At 41.0% G+C, this 24,834-nt stretch overlaps 1 protein-coding gene across 1 annotated transcript in view; it reads left to right on the top strand.

Annotated features, from left to right (window-relative positions):
* Positions 1-3,248: 3,248 nt before the first annotated feature.
* Positions 3,249-24,834, top strand: part of cabp7a (calcium binding protein 7a) — a 71,812-nt gene continuing 50,226 nt past the window's right edge. Inside the window, exon 1 of the mRNA XM_014159999.2 lies at positions 3,249-4,395. Coding sequence (XP_014015474.1) covers positions 4,284-4,395 — 112 coding nt within the window. The 5' untranslated portion in view covers positions 3,249-4,283. The remainder of the gene's footprint in view (positions 4,396-24,834) is intronic.

Below are 24,834 nucleotides of genomic sequence, written 5' to 3'. Positions count from 1 at the left end.
TAACTCAAATACCCTACTCCAGCTCCCCTAACTCAGCTACCCTACTCCAGCTCCCCTAACTCAAATACCCTACCCCAGCTCCCCTAACTCAGCTACTCTACCCCAGCTCCCCTAACTCAACTACCCTACCCCAGCTCCCTTAACTCAAATACCCTACCCCAGCTCCCCTAACTCAGATACTCTACCCCAGCTCCCCTAACTCAGATACTCTACCCCAGCTCCCCTAACGCAAATACCCTACCCCAGCTCCCTTAACTCAAATACCCTACCCCAGCTCCCCTAACTCAGCTACTCTACCCCAGCTCCCCTAACTCAAATACCCTACCCCAGCTCCCCTAACTCAGCTACCCTACTCCAGCTCCCCTAACTCAAATACCCTACTCCAGCTCCCCTAACTCAAAAACCCTACCCCAGCTCCCCTAACTCAGCTACTCTACCCCAGCTCCCCTAACTCAAATACCCTACCCCAGCTCCCCTAACTCAAATACCCTACCCCAGCTCCCCTAACTCAAATACCCTACTCCAGCTCCCCTAACTCAGCTACCCTACTCCAGCTCCCCTAACTCAGCTACCCTACCCCAGCTCCCCTAACTCAAATACCCTACCCCAGCTCCCCTAACTCAAATACCCTACCCCAGCTCCCCTAACTCAGCTACCCTACCCCAGCTCCCCTAACTCAAATACTCTACCCCAGCTCCCCTAACTCAAATACCCTACTCCAGCTCCCCTAACTCAAATACCCTACTCCAGCTCCCCTAACTCAGCTACCCTACTCCAGCTCCCCTAACTCAAATACCCTACTCCAGCTCCCCTAACTCAGCTACTCTACCCCAGCTCCCCTAACTCAAATACCCTACTCCAGCTCCCCTAACTCAGCTACCCTACTCCAGCTCCCCTAACTCAAATACCCTACCCCAGCTCCCCTAACTCAGCTACTCTACCCCAGCTCCCCTAACTCAACTACCCTACCCCAGCTCCCTTAACTCAAATACCCTACCCCAGCTCCCCTAACTCAGATACTCTACCCCAGCTCCCCTAACTCAGATACTCTACCCCAGCTCCCCTAACTCAAATACCCTACCCCAGCTCCCTTAACTCAAATACCCTACCCCAGCTCCCCTAACTCAGCTACTCTACCCCAGCTCCCCTAACTCAAATACCCTACCCCAGCTCCCCTAACTCAGCTACTCTACCCCAGCTCCCCTAACTCAGCTACCCTACCCCAGCTCCCCTAACTCAAATACCCTACCCCAGCTCCCCTAACTCAAATACCCTACCCCAGCTCCCCTAACTCAAATACCCTACCCCAGCTCCCCTAACTCAGCTACCCTACCCCAGCTCCCCTAACTCAAATACCCTACCCCAGCTCCCCTAACTCAGCTACCCTACCCCAGCTCCCCTAACTCAGCTACTCTACCCCAGCTCCCCTAACTCAGCTACTCTACCCCAGCTCCCCTAACTCAGCTACCCTACCCCAGCTCCCCTAACTCAGCTACCCTACTCCAGCTCCCCTAACTAATTAGTTCCATGCTATGTGATCTCTTAGCTTCTATTTCTTCCCAGCCCAGTCCAGGCATGCCTTGTCTCTATGCTACACTATCTCCTAACTCATGGACACAGAGTGGGAAGAAGTTGTTCCTAAGAACTGATGCAGGGTCAGCAAAGAAATGTTTATGGGGAACATCTACCAGACAACATACACTGAATTCCAAATCTATCCTCTTCACAAGTCCTCAACTGTCAGCTTCATTAAAAAGTACCCGCAAAACACCAGTCTCAACGTCAACAGTTTTCAGCTGTGCTAACATAATTGCAAAATGGTTTTCTAATGATCAAATAGCCTTTTAAAATTATAAACTTGGATTAGCTAACACAACGTGCCATTGGAACACAGGAGTGATGGTTGCTGATAATGGGCCTCTGTACGCCTAAGTAGATACTCCACAAAAAAATCTGCCGTTTCCAGCAACAATAGTCATCTACAACATTTTTAACAATGTCTACACTGTATTTGATCAATTTGATGTTATTTTAATGAAGAAGAAATGTGCCTTTCTTTCAAAAACAATGACATTTCTAAGTCACCCCAAACTTTTGAACGGTTGTGTGTGTGTGTGTGTGTGTGTGTGTGTGTGTGTGTGTGTGTGTGTGTGTGTTTACTCTTACAGTATACTCATGATTTGTTTGATGTAATGTCATTACTTTTCAATTCTATGAATTAAACAACACCAGGATTGCAGCCATGTTGGAATTCAATTCAGGACTAGAAATTGGATTCCTCAGTTTAGATGGAATTGACCCAACCCTGTCCTCCACAGTCGTCAACATAGCTTCAACCACAGTGTGATCTAACAATGTTATCAAACCCAGTCAGGAAGAATTTTTGGTGCATGAGAGAGAGAGAGAGAGAGAGAGAGAGAGAGAGAGAGAGAGAGAGAGAGAGAGAGAGAGAGAGAGAGAGAGAGAGAGAGAGAGACTGACTCATGTGTAAAGGACGTCAAGCTGCTTGTTAAGCGAGGACCACTTCCTCTTAATTCAGGCTACACCAAGACTAGAAACCAGGACCTCTGCCTTGCTAGAGTTACGGGCATCACGTTTCTTTCTTAGCGAGTACCACTTCCCCTGAAGCGCAACACACACACAGCAGTGTTGATAAGGGCTAATGTTGCTAAATTGTGATGGTTTACAAAAGCAAATTAACCTACTGTATATGCCCTTGTCCATTCTTGCGCAAATATCTCTGCCTCGGCAGCCACACTTGGGAAGGAAGGGTGTGTGACTTATCTTTTAAAACACTAAGCAGTTTATTAACTACACAATAACAAGTCAGTAAAGAACCGCTATCGGAAAAAACAGAAACATTTTTCATCCTTATCAACTTAATGAGAAACGTGTGTTACTTACTGTTACTGCATTATGACAGCCACTAGCATGATTTCAATTCTACTCATTTACTAGCTTCACCTTCGATGGTTTCTGGTCAACAGACAAAATGTCACACCTGGCTGTTCAGTGTATAACATCGAGAGTATGTCATTTAAGGCTTAAGATTAAAATATATTAATTTCCATTAGGAGAGATGCCAGGATAGAAATCATCCGTATCCTACGATGTGGCTCGTGGTCATTAATCACAGCTCTCATTGTTTGCTTGGTACCCGGGGAGCACGTGTGTCGCTACGGGCAAGCAAGACCGGGATTGAGTCCGTGCGCTGTGTGGAATACAGAATTCACTCAGTGCGAGAGAGCCACACACACTGGAGTCAGGGTACGGAATGTGTTCCTGTGGGAGAGAGAGAGCTGACTATACACAGGAGCCAGGGTTGCAGTTCACAAGATCCACACAGAGCGTCGTCCCCTCACCTGTGGAGCGAATAGTGATTTGGAGATGGAAAGCCGCCCCCATTCCAATGACCAAATAAAGGCGAGCGAGTGTGCCCACGCGCTGACTGCATAGGCTATTTTCAGTGAATGTTCTAAGGATTCGGTGACTTTACATTTTTGTTGTGTTTTGAGTGAAGGTACATTTGGAATTTTGATTTCTACGCTGTCCGTATTTATTTTGTGTTTCTCACCTGGATCGTATCACTAAAAGCTCAATGGAAAGGTAAAAGGACACTGTGCCTACCAAGAATATAATTCACATCCAAAAGATCCAACAAGTGGATGAACGAATATTCTGCCACTGCACTAACGACTGGACTAAAACAACGGATTAAGCATCTTTGAATGATCTCATTGTCTTTGGATTTGATCTGTTTGTCTTCTAACCCAGTGAGAGAAACCGCTGTTCCTTTTCATCTGCACTGACATCTCACTGGCGGTGTGTCTCAGCAGATGGAGCCACCGTGATGTGTTTAGTCTTGTTCAGCAAATAGCCTGTATAAGTGTGACAATTTAGGCAATTAATTGAACTCGATGATTGTCAATTCATTTCCTCAACCCAGGCTAGATATATCTCGTAATTTGTGTAACAAATAACTGTCAAGTATCCAGATAAATAAAAAGGAGATACAGTGACAACGTCAAGTTTATATGTATATAAAAACAATAATCCACTAGTCCTCTCCGTGTTCATTCACCAAGGAACGGGGGATAGGCTACCACGGATACTCTCCTCTCTCCTGCCTCTCGAACCTGGGACCACATCTGTTCCTTTCTATTAATGGACTTGATCCTCCGCAACCTGTTTGAAACTGGGGAAAAGTTGTGAGTGACTCTCTTGAACTCTCCCTTATATGAAGATCAGGGCACAGGTGGCAGCCCCAGACCGTCACCGCAGCCATGCCTATCATGCATCCAATCACCTCCAATTTAATGTACCGGGGCATCTGCACCATCCCAGACATGCTCGCCTACCGAGCCCCGGTCAACCTGCCCGAGGACGAGGTGGAAGGTGAGGAGGAGAGTTTACCTGTTCTGATCCCAGCTCTGGTTCTGTTCCCAGGTCTGGTTCCGTTGCCAGCTCGCAGCTATGCTGTAGCCTTTCATCTCACATAATCGTTTCATTATCAATTCATACTTGGTGAAGCGAGGTCTTGAGTCAAAGTAATGGCAAGAGAGCGGTGAGTTCTTTCAGACTGTCGCCATCAGTGCATGTAGATTCAGCACCACGGACAGCGCTCAGGGAGTCCGCATTTTAATCAGTCCCTTGCCTCACCATGTTGACTAGGTGCGACTCCATTTGGAATAGCGTCCACTCACTGTAGATTGTCACTCACAGATAATTTGTTACTTTGCTACCTCAACTTTATAGTTGATCTAATTATGAAGTTATCAATTAATCAATTTATTTGATCGTCAATTAGTAGGCTAATTGCGTGTAGTAAAAACATGTTGTGTTTGCAGGTGAAAGGGGAATTGTGAGAGGAGTGGGATGTCCAGAGATGATCTTTTAAAGACAGTGCTACAAGCCTATCCACCATTTGCCCAGAAAATTGAGATTCAATTTCGTTTTATCTCAACACTGAGAATTTATTTGGGATTGATTTCTAATGTAAGGTAATTTTAGGGAGAGCACACTGTTGTATTGTACAATGTTGTATTGTCTCAGGGTGGACTTGCCAGTCAGTGACTGACCATCAGTAACATTCTAGTACGAAGGTGTTGCTCCCTCTAACTCTCCCAGATAAGGTTTAGAGATCACTGTTGTTAATGTTTGTATGTATTGATCCTCACACATGCATGTTTCCCTATTGCAAGATTATCTGCAACCATATGAACAGAAAATGAGATGTAAGCCTGTGGCAGACACAAAAGCTCCATTACATAGAAAACCCTGTGGAGAAATCATCTAAATGAGAAAACGCTGACACTGTGACAAAAATATCCCATTGTGGGGTTATATTCAGTATTGTGGGGTAATATTCTGTACTGTGGTCTTATATTCAGTATTCTGGTGTTAGATTCAGTATTGTGGGGTTATATTCAGTATTGTGGGGTTATATTCAGTATTATAGGATAATATTGAGTATTGTGGAGTAATATGCAGTATTGTGGATTAACATTCAATATTGTGGTGTTCAATTCAATATTGTGGGGTTATATTCAAAATTCTGAGGTTATATTCAGTATTGTGGTGTAATATTCAGTATTGTGGGGTAATATTCAGTATTGTGGGGTAATATTCAGGATTGTGGTAGTATATTCAGGATTGTGGGGTTATAATCAGTATTGTGGTGTTATATTCAGTATTGTGGGGAAACACTATACTCAGTATTGTAGTGTTATATTCAGTATTGTGGGGTTAAGGTTCAGTTTTGTTGGGTTATAGTCTGCAACGAGGTGTTCAATTCAGGATTGTGGTGTTATATTCAGTATTGTGGGGTCATATTCAGACATTGTGAGGTTACAATCAGTATTGTGGGGTCATATTCAGACATTGTGAGGTTACAATCAGTATTTTGGGGTTCTATTCTGTATTTGTGGGGTTATATTCAGTATTGTGAGGTTATATTCAGTACTGTTGTCTTATATTCAGTATTTTCGATATTATATTCAGTATTGGGGGTTAAATTCAGCATTGTGGTATTATATTCAGTATTTTAGCGTCATATTAAGTATTGTGGTGTTATATTCAGGATTGTGGGGTTCTATTCTGTATTGTGGGGTTACTGTATATTCAGTATTGTAGTGTTTTATTCAGTATTGTGGTGTTATATTCCATTTTGTGGGGTTCTATTCTGTGTTGTGGGGTTATATTCATTATTGTGGGGTTATATTCAGTATTGTGGTGTTATATTCAGTTTTGTGGGGTCATATTCAGTTTCTGGGTTTATATTCAGTATTTTGGTGTTACTTTCAGTATTGTGGGTTTATATTTGGTATTATGGGGTTATATTCAGTATTGTGGTGTTATATTCAGGATTGTGATGGTAAATTCAGGATTGTGGTGGTATATTCAGCATTGTGGGATTATATTCAATATTGTGGTGTTATATTCAGTATTGTGGGGTTGTATTCTGGATTGTGGGGTTATATTCAGTATTGTTGGGTTACATTCAGTATTGTGTGGTTACAGTATATTCGGTATTGTAATGTTTTATTCAGTATTGTGCTGTTATATTCAGTTTTTTGGGGTTCTATTCTGTATTGTGGGTTTATATTCAATATTGTGGGGATATATTCAGTATTGTGGGGTTATATTCAGGATTGTGGGTTTATATTCAGTATTGTGGGTTTATATTCAGGATTGTGGGGTTATATTCAGGATTGTGGTATTATATTCAGGATTGTGGGGTTATAGTCAGTATTGTGGGGAAACACCATACTCAGTATTGTAGTGTTATATTTAGTATTGTGGGGTTAAGTTTCAGTTTTGTTGGGTTATAGTCTGCATTGAGGTGTTAAATTCAGGATTGTGGTGTTATATTCAGTATTGTGGGGTCATATTCAAACATTGTGAGGTTACAATCAGTATTTTGGGGTTCTATTCTGTATTTGTGGGGTTATATTCAGTATTGTGGGGTTATATTCAGTACTGTTGTCTTATATTCAGTATTGTGAGGTTAAATTCAGCATTGTGGTGTTATATTCAGTATTTTAGCGTCATATTAATTATTGTGGTGTTATATTCAGGATTGTGGGGTTCTATTCTGTATTGTGGGGTTACGTTCAGTATTGTGGTGTTATATTCAGGATTGTGGGGTTATATTCAGTATTGTGGGGTTATATTCAGTATTGTGGTGTTATATTCAGGATTGTGGGGTTATATTCAGTATTATGGGGTTACGTTAAGTATTGTGTGGTCACTGTATATTCAGTATTGTAGTGTTTTATTCAGTATTGTGGTGTTATATTCCATTTTGTGGGGTTCTATTCTGTATTGTATGGTTATATTCATTATTGTGGGGTTATATTCAGGATTGTGGGGTTATATTCAGGATTGTGGGGTTATATTCAGTATTGTGGGGTTACGTTCAGTATTGTGTGGTTACTGTATATTCAGTATTGTGGTATTATGGTATTATTGTGGTATTTGGTATTATGGGGTTATATTCAGTATTCTGGTGTTATATTCAGGATTGTGATGGTAAATTCAGTATTGTGGTGTTATATTCAGTATTGTGGTGTTAAATTCAGTATGGTGGGGTTATATTAAGTATTTTGGGGTTATATTCAGTAATGTGGGTTTGTATTTAGTATTGTGGGGTTAATGTTCAGTATTACGGGGTTATTTTCAGTTTTGTGGTATTATATTCAGTACTTTTGCCTTATTTTCAGTATTTTCAGTGTTATTTTCAGTTTTGTGGGGTTATATTCAGTATTGTGGTGCTATATTCAGTTTTGTCTGTTCATATTCAGTTTGTGGTGTTATATTCAGTATTGTGGGTTTATTGTCAGTACTGTTGTGTTATATTCAGTATTGTGATGTTATATTCAGAATTGTTGTGTTATATTCAGTATTGTGTGGACATTCGCAGTATTATTGGGTTATGTTCAGTATTGTGGGGTTATATTTAGTATTGTGTGGTTATTTTCATTATCATGGGGTCATATTTATGTATTGTGGGGTTATATTCAGTATTGTGGGGTTATATTCAGTATTGTGGGGTTATATTCAGTATTGTGTGGTTATATCCGGTATAGTGGGATCATGTTCAGTTTTGTGCGGTAATATTCAGTATTGTGGGGTTATATTCAGTGTTTTGAGGTTATATTTAGAATTGTGATTTTATATTCAGTATTGTAGGATAATATTGAGTATTGTGGAGTAATATTTAGTATTGTGGTCTTTTATTCATTATTTTGCATGTAATTTTGAGTACTGTGGTGTTACATTCAGTTTTGTGGTGTTATTTTCAGGACTGTGGTGTTATATTCAGTATTGTGGGGTCATATTGAGTATTGTTGTGCTATATTCAGTATTTTGGGGTTACATTTAGTATTGTTGGGTTATATTCAGGATTGTGGTGTTATTTTCAGTATTGTTTAGTTATATTCAGTATTGTGGTGTTATACTCAGTACTGTAGGGTTATGTTCAGTTATGTGGGTTTATTGTCAGTACTTGTAATATTCAGTATTGTGGGGGTATATTCAGTAATGTGGGGTTATATTCAGTGTTGTAGGATACTATTGAGCATTGTGGAGTACTTTTCAGTATTGTGGGGTTATTTTCAGTATTGTGATGTTAAATTCAGCATTGTGGTGTTATATTCAGTGCTGTGGTGTTATATTCAGTATTTACCATTATATTCAGTACTGTGGTGTTATATTCAGTATTGTAGTGTTTTTTCAGTATTCTAGTATTGTAGTATTCAGTATTGTGATCTTATTTTATTGTGATCTTTTATTTAGTATTGTGGGGTAATTTTCAGTGTTTGGTTATATTTAGTATTGTGTTGTTACTTTCAGTATTGTAGTATTATTTTCAGTATTGTGGGCTCATATTCAGTATTGTGGGGTTATATTCAGTATTGTTGGCTCATTTTCAGTATTGTGAGGTTATATTCAACATTTTGGGGTTATAAGTAGTATTGTGGATTTATATTCAGTATTGTGGGGTCATATTCAGTATTGTGCGGTCATATTCAGTATTGTGTGGTCATTTTCAGTATTGTGAGGTTATATTTAGTTTTGTGGGCTCATTTTCAGTATTCTGGGGTTATTTGTAGTATTGTGGGTTTATATTCAGTATTGTGGGGTCATATTCAGTGTTTTGGGGTTATTTTCAGTATTGTGTTGTAATATTCAGTATTGTGGGGTTATATTCAGTATTGTGGGGTTATATTCAGTATTGTGGGGTTATATTCAGTATTGTGTGGTTATATCCGTTATAGTGGGATCATGTTCAGTTTTTTGCGGTAATATTCAGTATTGTGGGGTTATATTCAGTGTTTTGGGGTTATTTTCAGTATTGTTGTGTTATGCTCAGTATTGTGGGGTATATTCAGTATTGTGGGGTCATATTCAGTATTTTGGGTTCATATTCAGTATTGGGGGGTTATATTCACTATTCTGGGTTATACTCATTTTTGTGTGGTCATATTCAGTAGTGTGGGGTTATATTCAGAATTGTGGGGTTATTTTCACTATTGTGGGGTTGTATTCAGGATTGTGGGGTCATTTTCAGTATTGTGGGGTTCTATTCAGTATTGTTGGGATATATATTCAGTATTGTGGTGTTATACTCAGTATGGTGGGTTTATATGCAGTATTGTGGGCTCATTTTCAGTATTCTGGGGTTATATGCAGTATTGTGGGGTGTCATGGAGTGGCCCTTTCTGGGTATAGATCATGGCTTCCCACTCTCTCCTACACCCAAGTTCTGTTATCTGTGGTCGTAAATTTGTTGCGGATACTCTCTCCTCCTGGACATGCAGAAAGAGTGACAGAGAGAACAAAGGATTTCACATGGCAAACTCCTAATTTCCCAAAACGAGAATTTGAAACAAAATGTCCACTTGTGAAAAGGTGGTATTGGGCCGTGGACATAAAATGATTGAGTAAAGATGAAACCATTTGTGAAATGATGTAATGTGATGTTAAACCTTTAATGTGAGAGAATTGTATTCCCTTTAAAGTTGAACTAAGTCATTGGCCCGCCCCCGTCAATACAGACATGATCTGGTATCATGGAACAGCCTTTCCTATTGTTACAAATAAAACCCCCTCCTGTGGAATTCCTCTTCAGACCACTAATACCTCGGCGTCAGCTGAGATGGCACAGGTTTAAGTACCAAGACTGAGCAAACCCACAGCGTGAGCTGTGATTGCGAATCGTTATTGAATTCCTAACCATACCACGTGAAGCATTGGCTACACAGCTGGAAGTGGTTCAACTCTGAGACTATCGATGCCGACAGAATAAGAGCAAATTTTAGATAGTCTGCAACTAGAAATTATGTAAACCTGGGATGCTATTACTGACAACCGCCAAAACATCTATCTATGAGAACATTTCTGAATGGTACTCTGAAGTATCCATTCTAATCACAAAAGACTTTGATCTTCAGGGAGGCAGAGAGAGAGAGAGAGAGAGAGAGAGAGAGAGAGAGAGAGAGAGAGAGAGAGAGAGAGAGAGAGAGAGAGAGAGAGAAAGAGATGTGGATGAACTGACTCTCCAGCAGACGGACTGAAGATTTCAACAGAGATCACGACGACACCTGGACGTGAATATATATTGATTGCAATTATTCCCGAATGAGTGAGCGTTCATGTGCAAAGGATTAGCATTTCAATTAATATAATTATAGTAGTACTGTGTGTAGTGATCCCTCTGGTCTGTCCCGCTCTCGCTCAGTCCACACCCACTTCCCTTTGTCCACCAAGCCGTCATACCGGCTTTGCCCCCTAGGGAATCTTCCCTATCCTGTGTTAGTAACCAATATCTACTGTTGTTTGTTTATGAATGTCTGTGATTATTTAGTTAGTTAGTAAATCAATGATTTAGCCAATTGGTGTATGGATGATTCATAGGAAAGGCTGGGTTCGTGCAGATAACCAACAATTTACGACGTTTGGAATGAGACTAATGTGAGGTAAATAATAATTCATTAATAAGAATACTAATTGATCAGATATTAAAATATCTGAAGAGTTATATTAGGAAAATTATAACTTTGTAATCTGAAGATTTTCCTTGGTGCCCCGACTTCCTAGTTAATTACCTTTACCTGATGAGTTTAATCACGTAATAATAATTACAGAGAATTGATTTGAGAAATAACAGTCTTCACTTTTAATGATGCCAAAGACACGACAGGGGTCATATTCAGTATTGTGGGGTCATATTCAGCATTGTGTGGTTATATTCAGTATTCTGGGGTTATATTCAGTATTGTGGGGTTATTTTAAGTACTGTGGGGTTATACTCAGTATTGTGGTGGCTGGCTGTAATACACATTACAACACACAGACATGCTCACATGTATTATGTCAGAAATCTGTCTTTTTGACAGAAAGCTTATTTTAGTGCTGTATTTATTGTTGTGTGATCTGTCTGGTTTACTATTGAATTACACACTGCTACTATCCCCCTGTCACCTGAACTGAATCTCGCTGATGTAAATATTGTGACAGACATTTCCCATTGTAGGGTTATATTCAGTGTTGTGGTGGCTGGCTGTCTTACTAGCTATAAATATTACAACACTCCCCCCTGTATTGGAATAGAAAGCCAGTGGATGAATCACCTCAATCACTGAATGCTTACATTGTGACAGACATCTACTATTGTAGGGTTGGATTCAGTCTTACTGTGTCTGGCTGGCTTTATACACTGCAACACTCCCCAACACTCCCCCTGTCACCTGATTTGAGGTTTATGGATCCGATAGAGTATATTTCTAGATTGTATTTCAAGGGAACACAATAGTTTTGAGTGCAGATACAGAGAGGGAAGCAGGCCTAAGGCAGTCAACCCACTCTCCAGTAACAGTATATACTGTGACAGAGACAGCAGCACTTGGTTGCACGGTTGATTCTGATGGATTAACTATTGCTATATTGTGCTGTTTAGGATTGAGGAGATGTATATCAATGTACTGTAAGACAATCCAAATGAATTACATGTTGGCCAATCTGACCATGACAGAATGCATGCGTAAGTGTGAATGACAGCATCTGATTGTGTGTCGCTGGTCAGGTCTTGTGAGAGATCGTCTTCACCGTGGTTATTGATGCAGAAATTCGCTGGGACAGAAACGAGATGAACAGTTAATTGAATCTCGAGTCACATACGCACGCACAGGCTCACAGGGGGAAGCACGCACGCACGTACGCACGCACACACACGCAAGCGCACACATTGCGCGCGCACGCGCACACACGCACACACGCACACACACACACACAGTCACGCACACACACACACACACACACACACACACACACACACACACACACACACACACACACACACACACACACACACACACACACACACACACACACACACACACACACACACACACACACACACACACACACACACACACACACACACACACTTTGGCTTGGCACAGTAGAGGAAACCCATTCAGTGCTGCGACTGGTTTCAATTACAAAAGCTTGCTGAAAAACGGGAATAGCGAAATTCTATCATTTAGTTTGGATGATGAGTTTGAACTCCTATAGACTGAGCATGTGTTAAATTAACACTCGGAATATCTTTTGACACCTACAGTAGAGTGGATGCCAACAGGGTTGTTCAGACTGTGAGCAGTTTCGGAATACATCTCTGTCTCTCTGTCTGTCCCTCTGTCTCACTTTCTCTCTGTCTCTCTGTCTGCCTATTTTTCTCCCTGGCTCTATCTTTTTCTCTGTCTCTGTCTCTCTCTGTCTGTCTAATTGTCTTGCTGCTGTCTGTCTGTCTGTCTCTCTGTCTCTGTCTCTTTCTCTGTCTCTCTGTCCCTCTCTCAACCAGCAAACATAGAGAACATATAAGATGAAAAACAGGTTATTCAACTCTCCCAAAGGAGAACCCAAAGGAGAACCCTTTGAAAAACTCTCTTTGGTTCGAGGAACAACTGTTTTGGCTTCCATGTAGAACCCTTTCCACAGAGGGTTCTACATTGAACCAAAAAGGGTTCTACCAGGAACCAAAAAGGGTTCTACCAGGAAAGAAAAAGGGTTTTAACTGGAACCAAAAAGGGTTCACCAATGGGGATAGCTGAAGAAGCCTTTTGGAGCTCTTTATTCTAAAAGTGTAGTTGCTTATTTTGTCAACAGACAGACTGAATAAGGTATAGGAGAAGCCAACATTGTTCTTTGCAGTGTCTTTTGCATGAATATAAACTGGGTGGTTCGAGCCCTGAATGCTGATTGGCTGAAAGCCATGGTATCTCAGACATTATAAACTGGGTGGTTCGAGCCACGAATGCTGATTGGCTGAAAGTCGTGTGGTATCAGATCATATACCATGGGTATAACAAAACATGTATTTTTACTGATGTAATTACGTTGGTAGCCAGTTTATAATAGCAATAAGGCACCTTGGGTGTTTGTGGTATGTTGCCGATATACCACAGCTAAGGATTGTATCAAACATACCCTTGTAAATCTGACTATCCTGCCGATCCTTGACTTCACTCTACTCAGCAAATTGGATGCAGTCTATCACAGTGCCATCCGTTTTGTCACCAAAGCCCATATACTACCCACCACTGCAACCTGTATGCTCTCATTGGCTGGCCCTCGCTTCATATTCATCGCCAAACCCACTGGCTCCAGGTCATCTATAGGTCTTTGCTAGGTAAAGCCCCGCCTTATCTCAGCTCACTGGTCACCACAGCAACACCCACCCGTAGCATGTGCTCCAGCAGGTATATTTCACTGGTCATCCCCAAAGCTAACTTCTTCTTTGGCCGCCTTTCCTTCCAGTTCTCTGCTGCCAATGACTGGAACGAATTGCAAAAATCACTGAAGCTGGAGACTTATATCGCCCTCACTAACTTTAAGCTCCAGCTGTCAGAGCAGCTCACAGATCACTGCACCTGTACATAGCCCATCTGTAAATAGCCCATCCAACTACCTCATCCCCATACTGTTATTTTTTTCTTGCTCCTTTGCACCCCAGTATCTCTACTTGTACATTCATCTTCTGCACATCTATCACTCCAGTGTTTAATTGCTAAATTGAAATTATTTCTCCACTATGACCTATTTATTGCCTTACCTCCCTTATCTTACCTCATTTGCACACACTGTACATAGACTTTTTTTCTCTATTGTGTTATTGACTGTATGTTTGTTTATTCCATGCGTAACTCTGTGTTGTTGTTTGTGTCGCACTGCTTTGCTTTATCTTGGCCAGGTCGCAGTTGTAAATGAGAACTTGTTCTCAACTAGCCTACCTGGTTAAATAAAGGGGAAATACAAATAGAACATCCAGGCACTCTGCGTTGCATCGTGCGTAAGAACTGCCCTTAGCCGTGGTAAATTGACCATATGCCACACCCACTTGGGACTTATTGCTTAATTATACCATTCCTTCCTTCTGTCTACCCGTCAGTCCCACATAACCGACATCAGACTGTGTCACATTCCTTAAGAGCAAATATGACTTTCAGAGAAAAGACATAGCACATCACATCACATCACATAGAATTGTGTTTGCACACTGTCTGCATGATGTGACCTACGAAAGAAGACAAGGCAGTATCTCATATTCTGGGTGGTACAAATTGATTTCCCAGTTTTCTGAGTGAGGAGTATTTGATGTACTGTATATAGTACAAATGGATCTCAATTTCTAGTTGTTTTATTTTGTTCTATTTATCATCTGTAAGCAATAGCCTCAGGCTCTTTGAACAGATACAGTTTCATTTAGAATTTATCCAATGATATGAGAAGAAAACGGAAGGTGTTGGCTCACTGCAATCAGACTCTCTCACAATGAGCTAAGCCGCTCAGGCTTTACACCCAAATCTGTGCCAGGGTAGTGTTTTAGACAAACGGAATTATAAAAACAGCTTTATAAGAACAGCTTTATACATCTCCTTCAGCCAGTGATGATCACAATGTGTTTTTTTTATTTTTTTCATGGGGTAGATATTGCAGATAGATTGTAGCTTCCATCAATGTAATTGTCTGCATTATTTCCAATCCCCCATATATACTTTTAGTGTATACAGTTGAAGTCTGAAGTTGAAAAACTGGTTGAAAAACTATTTTTAATGACTCCAACCTAAGTGTATGTAAACTTCCGACTTCAAATGTATACAGTGCATTCAGAAAGTATTTAGACCCCTTGACTTTTTACACATTTTGTATCATTTCAGACTTATTCTAAAATGGACTAAATTGTTTTTTTAATAGAAAAACGTTTTAATATCACCTTTGCGTAAGTAAATTACATCCTGACTAGTCTGATTGAGGCTGATGGTGGCCACTGTGTTTTAGGAGACCTGCTGCAGAAATGTTTGAGTACCCTTCCCCAGTTCTGTGCCTTGAAACAATCCGGTCTCGGAGTTCTACAGACCACTCCTTCAACCTCTTGGATTGGTTTTTGCTCTGACATGCATTGTCAACTGTGGAACATTATATAGACAGGTGTGTGCCTTTCCAAATCATGTCCAATCAATTGAATTTACTACAGGTGTACTCCAATCAAGTTATAGAAATATCTCAAGAATGATCAATGGAAACAGGATGCACCTGAGCTCAATTTCGAGTCTCATAGCGAAAGATCTTAATTCAAATAAAATAAAATGTTATTTGTCACAGGCGCCAAATACAAGGTGTACGGGGGGGGGTCATTGCCAATAGTCCGGTGGCCATTTGTTTAATTGTTCAGCAGTCTTATGGCTTGGGGGTAGAAGCTGTTAACCTGTTATGGCTAGGGGGCAGTATTTTCACGGCCGGATAAAAAACGTACCCGATTTAATCTGATTATTACTCCTGCCCAGAAACTAGAATATGCATATAATTATTAGCTTTGGATAGAAAACACTCCAAAGTTTCTAAAACTGTTTGAATGGTGTCTGTGAGTATAACAGAACTCATTTGGCATGCCAAAACCTGAGAAGATTCCATGCAGGAAGTGCCCTGTCTGACAATTTCTTGCCCTTCTTGATTATCTCTATCCAATACAGGGGATCTCTGCTGTTACGTGACACTTCCTACGGCTCCCATGGGCTCTCAGAAGGCGGCAAAAAGCTGAATCGTGGCTTTGCAGGCTCTGGCTGAAAAAAAGTAGCGCGTTTGGATAGTGGCTGGTCACAGTACTGTGAGACTCAGGCTCGTGCACGAGGGGATCCCATGCTTTTATTTTCTCTCTCTTTGTACGTATACACGCTTTCCCGGTCGGAATATTATCGTTTTTTTACGAGAAAAATGGCATAAAAATTTAAACAGCGGTTGACATGCTTCGAAGTACGGTAATGGAATATTTAGAAATCTTTTGTCACGAAATGCGCCGTGCTCGTGACCCTTATTTACATAACAATGGATTATTTTGAACCAAACCAACATTTGTTATTGAAGTAGCAGTCCTGGGAGTGCATTCTGACGAAGAACACCAAAGGTAATCAAACTTTTCTAATAGTAAATCGGAGTTTGGTCAGGGCTAAACTTGGTGGGTGTCTAAATAGCTAGCCGTGATGGCTGGGCTATCTACTCAGAATATTGCAAAATGTGCTTTCACCCAAAAGCTATTTTAAAATCGGACACCTCGATTGCACAAAGGAGTTCTGTATCTATAATTCTTTAAATAATTGTTATGTTTTTTGTGAATGTTTATCGTGAGTAATTTAGTAAATTCACCGGAGGTTTGCGGGGGGTATGCTAGTTCTGAACGTCACATGCTAATGTAAAAAGCTGGTTTTTGATATAAATATGAACTTGATTGAACAAAACATGCATGTATTGTATAACATAATGTCCTAGGTGTGTCATCTGATGAAGATCATCAAAGGTTAGTGCTGCATTTAGCTGTGGTTTTGTTTTTTGTGACATTATATGCTAGCTTGAAAAATGAGTGTCTGATTATTTCTGGCTGGGTACTCTGCTGACATAATCTAATGTTTTGCTTTCGCTGTAAAGCCTTTTTGAAATCGGACAGTGTGGTTAGATAAAGGAGAGTCTTGTCTTTAAAATGCTGTAAAATAGTCATATGTTTGAAAAATTGAAGTTTTTGTATTTTTGAGGAATTTGTAATTCGCGCCACGCCTATCATTGGATATTGGAGCAGGTGTTCCGCTAGCGGAACGTCTAGATGTAAGTGGTTTTAAGGAGCCTTTTGGACCTGGACTTGGTACCGCCTGCCTTGCAGTAGCAGAAAGAACAGCCTATGACTTGGGTGACTGGAGTCTTTGACAACTTTTTGGGCCTTCCTCTGACTCCGCCTTGGATAGAGGTCCTGGTTTGCAGGAAGCTTGGCCGCAGTGATGTATTGGGCCGTACGCACTACCCTCTGTAGCGCCTTACGGTTAGATACCGAGCATTTGCCATGCAACTGTAAAACATTTTGAGGATCTGGGAACCCATGCCAAATCTTTTCATTCTCCTGAGGGGGAAAAGGCATTGTCGTGCCCTTTCACAACTGTCTTGGTGTGTTTGGAACATGATAGTTTGTTGGTGTTGTGGACACCAAGGAATTTGAAGGTCTCGACCCGCTCCAATACAGCCCCGTCGATGTGAATGGGGGCTTGTTCGACCCTCCTTTTCCTTTAGTCCACGATCAGCTCCTTTGTCTTGCTCGCGTTGAGGGAGAGGTTTTTGTCCCGGCACCACACTGCCAGATCTCTGACCTCCTCCCTATAGACTGTCTCATTGTTGTCGGTGATCAGGCCTACCACCGTTATGTCATCAGCAAACTCAATCATGATGTTTGGAGTAGTGCTTGGCCACACAGTCGTGGGTGAACAGGGAGTAAAGGTGGGGAATAAGCATGCACCCCTGAGGGGCCTCTGTGTTGAGGATCAGCATGGCAGATGTGTTGTTTCCTACCCTTACCACTGGGGCGGCCCGTCACGAAGTGCAGGATCCAGTTGCAGACGGAGGTGTTTAGTCCCATGGTCCTTATCTTAGTGATCAGCTTTGTGGGCACTATGATGTTGAACGCTGAGCTGTAGTCAATAAACAGCATTCTCACATAGGTGTTCCTTTTGTCCAGGTGGGAAAGGGCAGTACGGAGTGCGATTGAGATGGCATCATCTGTGGATCTGTTAGGGCGGTATGCGAATTGGAGTGGGTCTAGGGTTTCCGGGAAGATGGTGTTGATGTGAGTCATGACCAGCCTTTCAAAGCACTTCATGGCTACCGAGGTGAGTGCTACGGGGTGGTGGTCATTTAGGCAGGTTACCTTTGTTTTCTTGGGCACAGGGACTATGGTGGTCTGCTTGGAACATGTAGGTATTACAGACTCAGTCAGGGAGAGGTTGAAAATGTCAGTGAAGACACTTGCCTGTTGGTCCGCGCATGCTCTGAGTACACAACCTGGTAATCCATTTCACCCCATGGCCTTCTGTCATCTGACCTGTTTAAAGGTCTTGGTCACATTGGCTACGGAGAGCGTGATCACACAGTCATCTGGCACAGCTCATGCTCTCATGTATGCTTCAGTGTTGCTTGCCTCGAAGCGAGCATAAAAGGTATTTAGCCCGTCTTGTAGATTTAAATTTGCCTGCAATAAAGTCTCCGGCCGCATCTGGATGAGCATTTTCTTGTTTACTCATGGCCTTTTACAGCTTGTTGAGTGCAGTCTTAGTGCCAGCATCAGTTTGTGGTGGTAAGTAGACAGCTACAAAAAATATACATTAAATCTCTCTTGGTAGGTGGTGTGGTCTACAGCTTATCATGAGGTACTTTACCTCAGGCGAGCAATACCTCGAGACTTCCTTAATATTAGACATTGCGCACCGGCTGATATCGACAAATAGACACACACCCCCACCCCACGTCTTACCGGAAGTAGCTGTTTGGTTTAGCTGATGCACGGAAAACCCAGCCAAATGTATATTATCCATGTCGTGATTCAGCCACAACTTGGTGAAACATAAAATATTACAGTTTTAATGTTCTGTTGGTAGGATGGTCTTGAACCAAACTCAACCAGTTTATTATCCAGTGTTTTCACGTTGGCCAATAGAACGGATCTCTTACAGGCTGACCACACCGCTCGCATCGCGTGCGCAAAATAAAGTTAGGAATCTTTGTAATTCAATTATTTCACCCACACTGCTTGTGCGCGTCAATGAGTGTCTGCGTTGCCAAGGCCTAAAATAGAAGTCATTCCTATTTCTGACACAGATCGCGCTGCAAGTCCTGCCTCTCCCATCTTCCTCATTGGTTTATAGAAGCAGGTACCCACATGCCATCTCCTCATTGGTTATACCCACGTGGGTGATTGAAAGACGAACTGTGTTGCCGGTCGGTGTAGTAATACTATGAAAGTTTAGATGCCAATCATCATATAAGTTCAAAGATGAAAAAGCCTGGAAGGAGGAGAGATGACTAGAAACCATTCGGTTGACCATTTTATGTGTGGATTAATTGTCGGAGTAGAGGACCTTGTGCATTTCAGGTAAGATAACAACTCAATGTTTATATCCCAGGACAAATTAGCTAGCAACAGCAAGCTAGCTAAATAGGACAAATTAGCTAGCAAGTGCAAGCTAACTAGCTAAATTGCCATAAATGTTTAATGCTTTTCGACCTGTCCCCAAATTAATGTCATTGGTTCAGAGTTTGTTTTGATATTTTAATGTACGTGTCATGATCGCGTTTGGTGTAGGGGGACAAAATACATTTATGCACGATGGCGCACGTGCACAGCCGGTTTGGGTTCCATGTTACAAGGCACCCGGATCTGCGCCCCCCTCTATCTCCGTCTTCTCTTCATGCAAATGACAGGGATTTGGGCCTGGTCCGGAGCAATAGTATATCCTTCGCTTCAGACGAAAGAAACAATCTTCATCCAGTCCGAGGGGAGTAATCGCTCTTCTGATATTCAGAAGCTCTTTTCGGTCAAACCAGACTGTAGCAGAAACATTATGTACAAAATAAGTTACAAACAATGCGAAAAAACACACAAAATAGCACAATTGTTAGGAGCCCGTAAAGCGGCAACCCTCCAGCGCCATTCTCTAGTTTACATACAGTGCCTTCGGAAAGAATTCAGACCCCTTGACTTTTTTCACATTTTGTTACATTACAGCCTATTCTAAAATGGATTAAATAAATAAAAAAATCTGCAATCTACACACAATACCACATAATGACAAAGCAAAAACAGAATTTTTGAAATTGTTGCAAATATATTAGTAATAAAAAACAGAAATACCATATTTACATAAGTATTCAGACCCTTTGCTATGAGACTCGAAATTGAGCTCAGGTGCACCCTGTTTCCATTGATCATCCTTGAGATGTTTCTACAACTTTAACTTGTTTCTACAACTTTATATAAATTCAATTAATTGGACATGATTTGGAAAGGCACACACCTGTCCCACATTTGACAGTGCATGTCAGAGAAAAAACCAAGCCATGAGGTTGAAAGAATTGTCCGTAGAGCTCCGAGACAGGATTGCGACGGGGCACAGATTTGCGAAAAGGTACGAATATATCTGCACCATTGAATGTTCTCAAGAACACAGTGGCCTCCATCATTCTTAAATGGGAGAAGTTTGGAACCACCAAGACTCTTCCTGGAGCTGGCCGCCTGGCTAAACTGAGCAATCGGGAGAGAAGGGCCTGGGTCAGGGAGGTGACCAAGAACCTGATAGTCACTCTGACAGAGCTCCAGAGTTCCTCTGTGGAGATGGGGAAACTTTCCAGAAGGACAACCATCTCTGCAGCACTCCACCAAACAGGTATTTATAGTAGAGTGGCCAGACGGAAGACACTCCTCAGTAAAAGGCACATGGCAGCCCGTTTGGAGTTTGCCAAAAGGCACTTAAAGACTGTCAGATCATGAGAAACAAGATTGGGAGAAACTTCCCAAATACAGGTGTGCCAAGCTTGTGGCGTTCTGCCTAAGAAGACTCGAAACTGTAATCGATGCCAAAGGTACTTTATTAAAGTATTGAGTAAAGGGTCTGAAAACGTATGTATATGTGATATTTCCGGGGGGTTTTTCAACATTTGCAAAAATTTCTAAAAACCTGTTTTTGGGACAAGTGAAGTGGGATACCTAGTCAGTTGTAAACTGAATGCCTTCAACTGAAATGTGTCTTCCGTATTTAACCCAACCCCTCTGAATTAGAGAGGTGCGGGGGGCTGCCTTATTCGACATCCACGTTTTCGGTGCCCGGGGAACAGTGGGTTAACTGCCTTGCTCAGGGGCAGAAAGACAGATTTTTACCTTGTCAGCTCTGGGATTCCATCTTTGTCATTATGCGGTATTGTGTGTAGATTGATGAGGGACATTTTTTATTTAATCAATTTTAGAATAAGGTTGTAACCTAACTAAATTTGGAAAAAGTCAAGGGGTCTGAATACTTTCCGAATGCACTATATATAACATTCTATTGGTTGATTTAAAAAATATATACAGTATAATTGAAAGTAAAAACATACAGTTTTGAATCGTTTTGTTTATCAGTTCATAAACCATGTGCCATGGAATCGGTACATCGAAAATCTCTTCCCAACTATATTGCAATCTATATTACACAGCTGTCCATTTTTTTGTCCTTAAATGAAACTGGTCTTTAATGCAGGGCGAACAGACAAGTTCATTACTTGTCTGCCCCTTCCACTTGCCTCTTCTATTTCTGCGGTAATGCTGCAATTAGTTGGTTGTAATTTTGGGTAGAGCAGAGATTTTCATATATTTTTGTTAGATGCATGCGTGACATAACTCCACCTCAGCTATATATGATGTAATTTACAAAGATTATACTTAAAATAAGATATATATTGTTTTTTTTATCAGTATATTTTTACTAGGCAAGTCCGTTAAGAACAAATTGTTATTTACAATGACGGCCTAGGAACAGTTGGTTAACTGCCTTGTTTAGGGTCAGAACAACAGATTTTTACTTTGTCAGCTCAGGGATTTGATCTAGCAACCTTTCGGTTACTGGCCCAATGCTCCAACCACTAGGCTACCTGCTGCCCCATTTGAGTTCTGCGTTTATTAACCATAATATTTGTTGTATTATTTGTTCTGTCTTTGCTGGTCAATTAAACTGAAATTGCAACTAACTTTCTATGACTTGTTTAAAACATAGTGATATTTTGGAGATTATTTCTTTTTTAAATAACCGAAAGTGAGAGGTTGTAATCTGAATAAAGGGGAAAATGCCATTCTTGAACATGGGGTGAGACATTTTTACTAATCTGCTAGTGAACCAGTTCGGATTTAAGTATAACATTTTTATGACTGAAGCTTTTAGAGGTCTAATGGTTTAATATTTCATAATTTCTGCCCTCTGAATTCATATTCATTATATAAATAGGCCCATTTAATGTAAAAAAAACAAAACAAATTGTTGGCAAGGCCATAAGAAAATAGGTAAACTGAGATATGACTAAAAAGTTAATCAGGGTGATTTTTACACAAATGTTCCTTTCCATGGCAGTAAGATCTTTTCTATTTTTCCTAACTTTCTATTAAAATATATTGTAGTGAGATCATTTCCTTCTTTCCGGATATGAATACAGAGTATATCCACATCCCCGTCAGACCATTTTATTGATTAACTACACGGTAATGTTAAAGTTTTCTTTTTTTGTGATCCAATATGTAATATAGTACACTTATCGTTATTTGGTTGTAATTATGAAACATTAAGTAGATCCTCTATGAGGCTTTGGAGGGATCCATATTGTGGGTTTAAAAGAAAACACGAATCATCAGCATACAATGACACCTTTGTTTTTAAACCCTGGATTTTTAGCCCCTTTATATTACTGTTGGATCTAATTTTAATAGCTAACATATCGATAGCCACAATATATAGTAGACATGCCAATAGTGGACAGCCTTGTTTTACTCCTCTTGATACTTTCTGATAAATAGCCATTATTTACAACTTTACACCTAGGGTTACAATATATCATTTTAACCCGTTGAATAAGAAATTCTTCAAAATTGAAATATTCCAGGCATTTATATTTCAATTTCAGTCGTACTTTATCAAAAGTCTTTTCAAAGTCAGCTATAAATACCAGGCCCTGTTTCCCAGATTTTTCATAGTGTCCTATCGTCTCCACTCTTATATTATCTCCATTGTGTGTTTTTATGATTTTAATGCATCCTTTTCAACAGCTGTGGGAATCACAATTATCATTCACAATATGTGCGTATTTTGAATTATTTGAATTCTCATTACTCAAGCTTTTAAGGGGAGCCAAGATGCACAGAGCTTTCAGTTCTTTCTCACGTCTAATACCACTGAAACTCTGTATGTACACTCTATGTACTATGCTCTCTATAAGGTCTCTGCTAGGTGGAGTCTCTTTAGACGAGGATCGGGAATTGTCATTGGTCTTCGGAGATGTTAAAATCATCAGCATCAGCATGCCGATTGGGGAGGCAGGGAGCTTTGACTTCAGCTGGCCAAATTGCACATTGGTATGTGATAGGGGATGGCCAGGGCAATTACTATTGACACTCATAGCCAAGAACTTGATTTTCAATTTTCAGATTGGACACTCAGGGGGATAAGGCAAATAGCATCGCTCTCCCAGCGCCTGAGAGGGTTGTCAAAAGCCATCATTTGTGTTGCTCTGAAGGCTGAAGTGTGTGTGGGATGCATATGTACAACAAGACCAGGATTAAGGGGATGTGTTCTCGTCATTTCCTCCTACACTATTGGGGAGGAACGAGGATGGATCCTCTTCAAAAGCAGATTTCTATCATCTTCAGATACACTATATATACAAAAGTATGTGGACACCCCTTAGTTGCTGACAGGTGTATAAAATTGAGCACACAGCCATGCAATCTCCATAGACAAATATTGGCAGTAGAATGGCCTTACTAAAGAGCTCAGTGACTTTCAACGTGGCACCATCATAGGATGCCACCTTTCCAATAAGTAAATTCATCAAATTTCTGGCCTGCTAGAGCTGCCCCGGTCAACTGTTAGTACTATTATTGTGAAGTGGAAATGTCTAGGAGTCATAACGGCTCAACTGCGAGGTGGTAGACCACAAATCAAGTCAAATTTTATTGGTCACATACACATGGTTAGCAGATGTTATTGCGAGTGCAGCGAAATGTTTGTGCTTCTAGATCTGACAGTGCAGCAATATATAACAAGTAATCTAACAATTCCACAACAACTACTTAATACACACAGATCTAAGTAAAGGGATGGAATAAGAATATGCACATATAAATATATGGATGAGCAATGACCAAGCGGTATAGGCAAGATTCAATAGATGGTATAAAATACAATATATACATATGGGATGAATAATGCAAGATATGTAAACATCCTTATTACAGTGGCATTAATAAAATGACTAGTGATTTGTTAGAGTGGCCAATGATTTCAAGTCTGTATGTAGGCAGCAGCATCTATGTGTTAGTGATGGCTGTTTAACAGTCTGATGGCCTTGAGATAGAAGCTATTTTTCAGTCTCTCAGTCCCAGCTTTGATGCACCTGTACTGACTCAGCCTTCTGGATGGTAGCGGGGTGAACAGGGAGTGGCTCGGTTGGTTGTTGTCCTTGATGATCTTTTTGGCCTTCCTGTAACATCGGGTGCTGTAGGTGTCCTGGAGGGCAGGTAGTTTGCCCCCAGTAATGCGTTGTGCAGACGGCACCACCCTCTGGAGAGCCCTGCGGTTGTGGGCAGTGCAAGTTGCCGTATCAGGCGGTGATATAGGATGCTCTCAATTGTGCATCTGTAAAAGTTTGTGAGGGTTTTAGGTGACAAACCAAATTTCTTCAGCCTCCTGAGGTTGAAGAGGCGCTGTTGCGCCTTCTTCACCA

This window comes from Salmo salar, chromosome ssa20 (genome assembly GCF_905237065.1).
Source record: "Salmo salar chromosome ssa20, Ssal_v3.1, whole genome shotgun sequence".
Classification (NCBI taxonomy): domain Eukaryota; kingdom Metazoa; phylum Chordata; class Actinopteri; order Salmoniformes; family Salmonidae; genus Salmo; species Salmo salar.
This window is presented reverse-complemented; position numbering and strand designations above follow the sequence as displayed.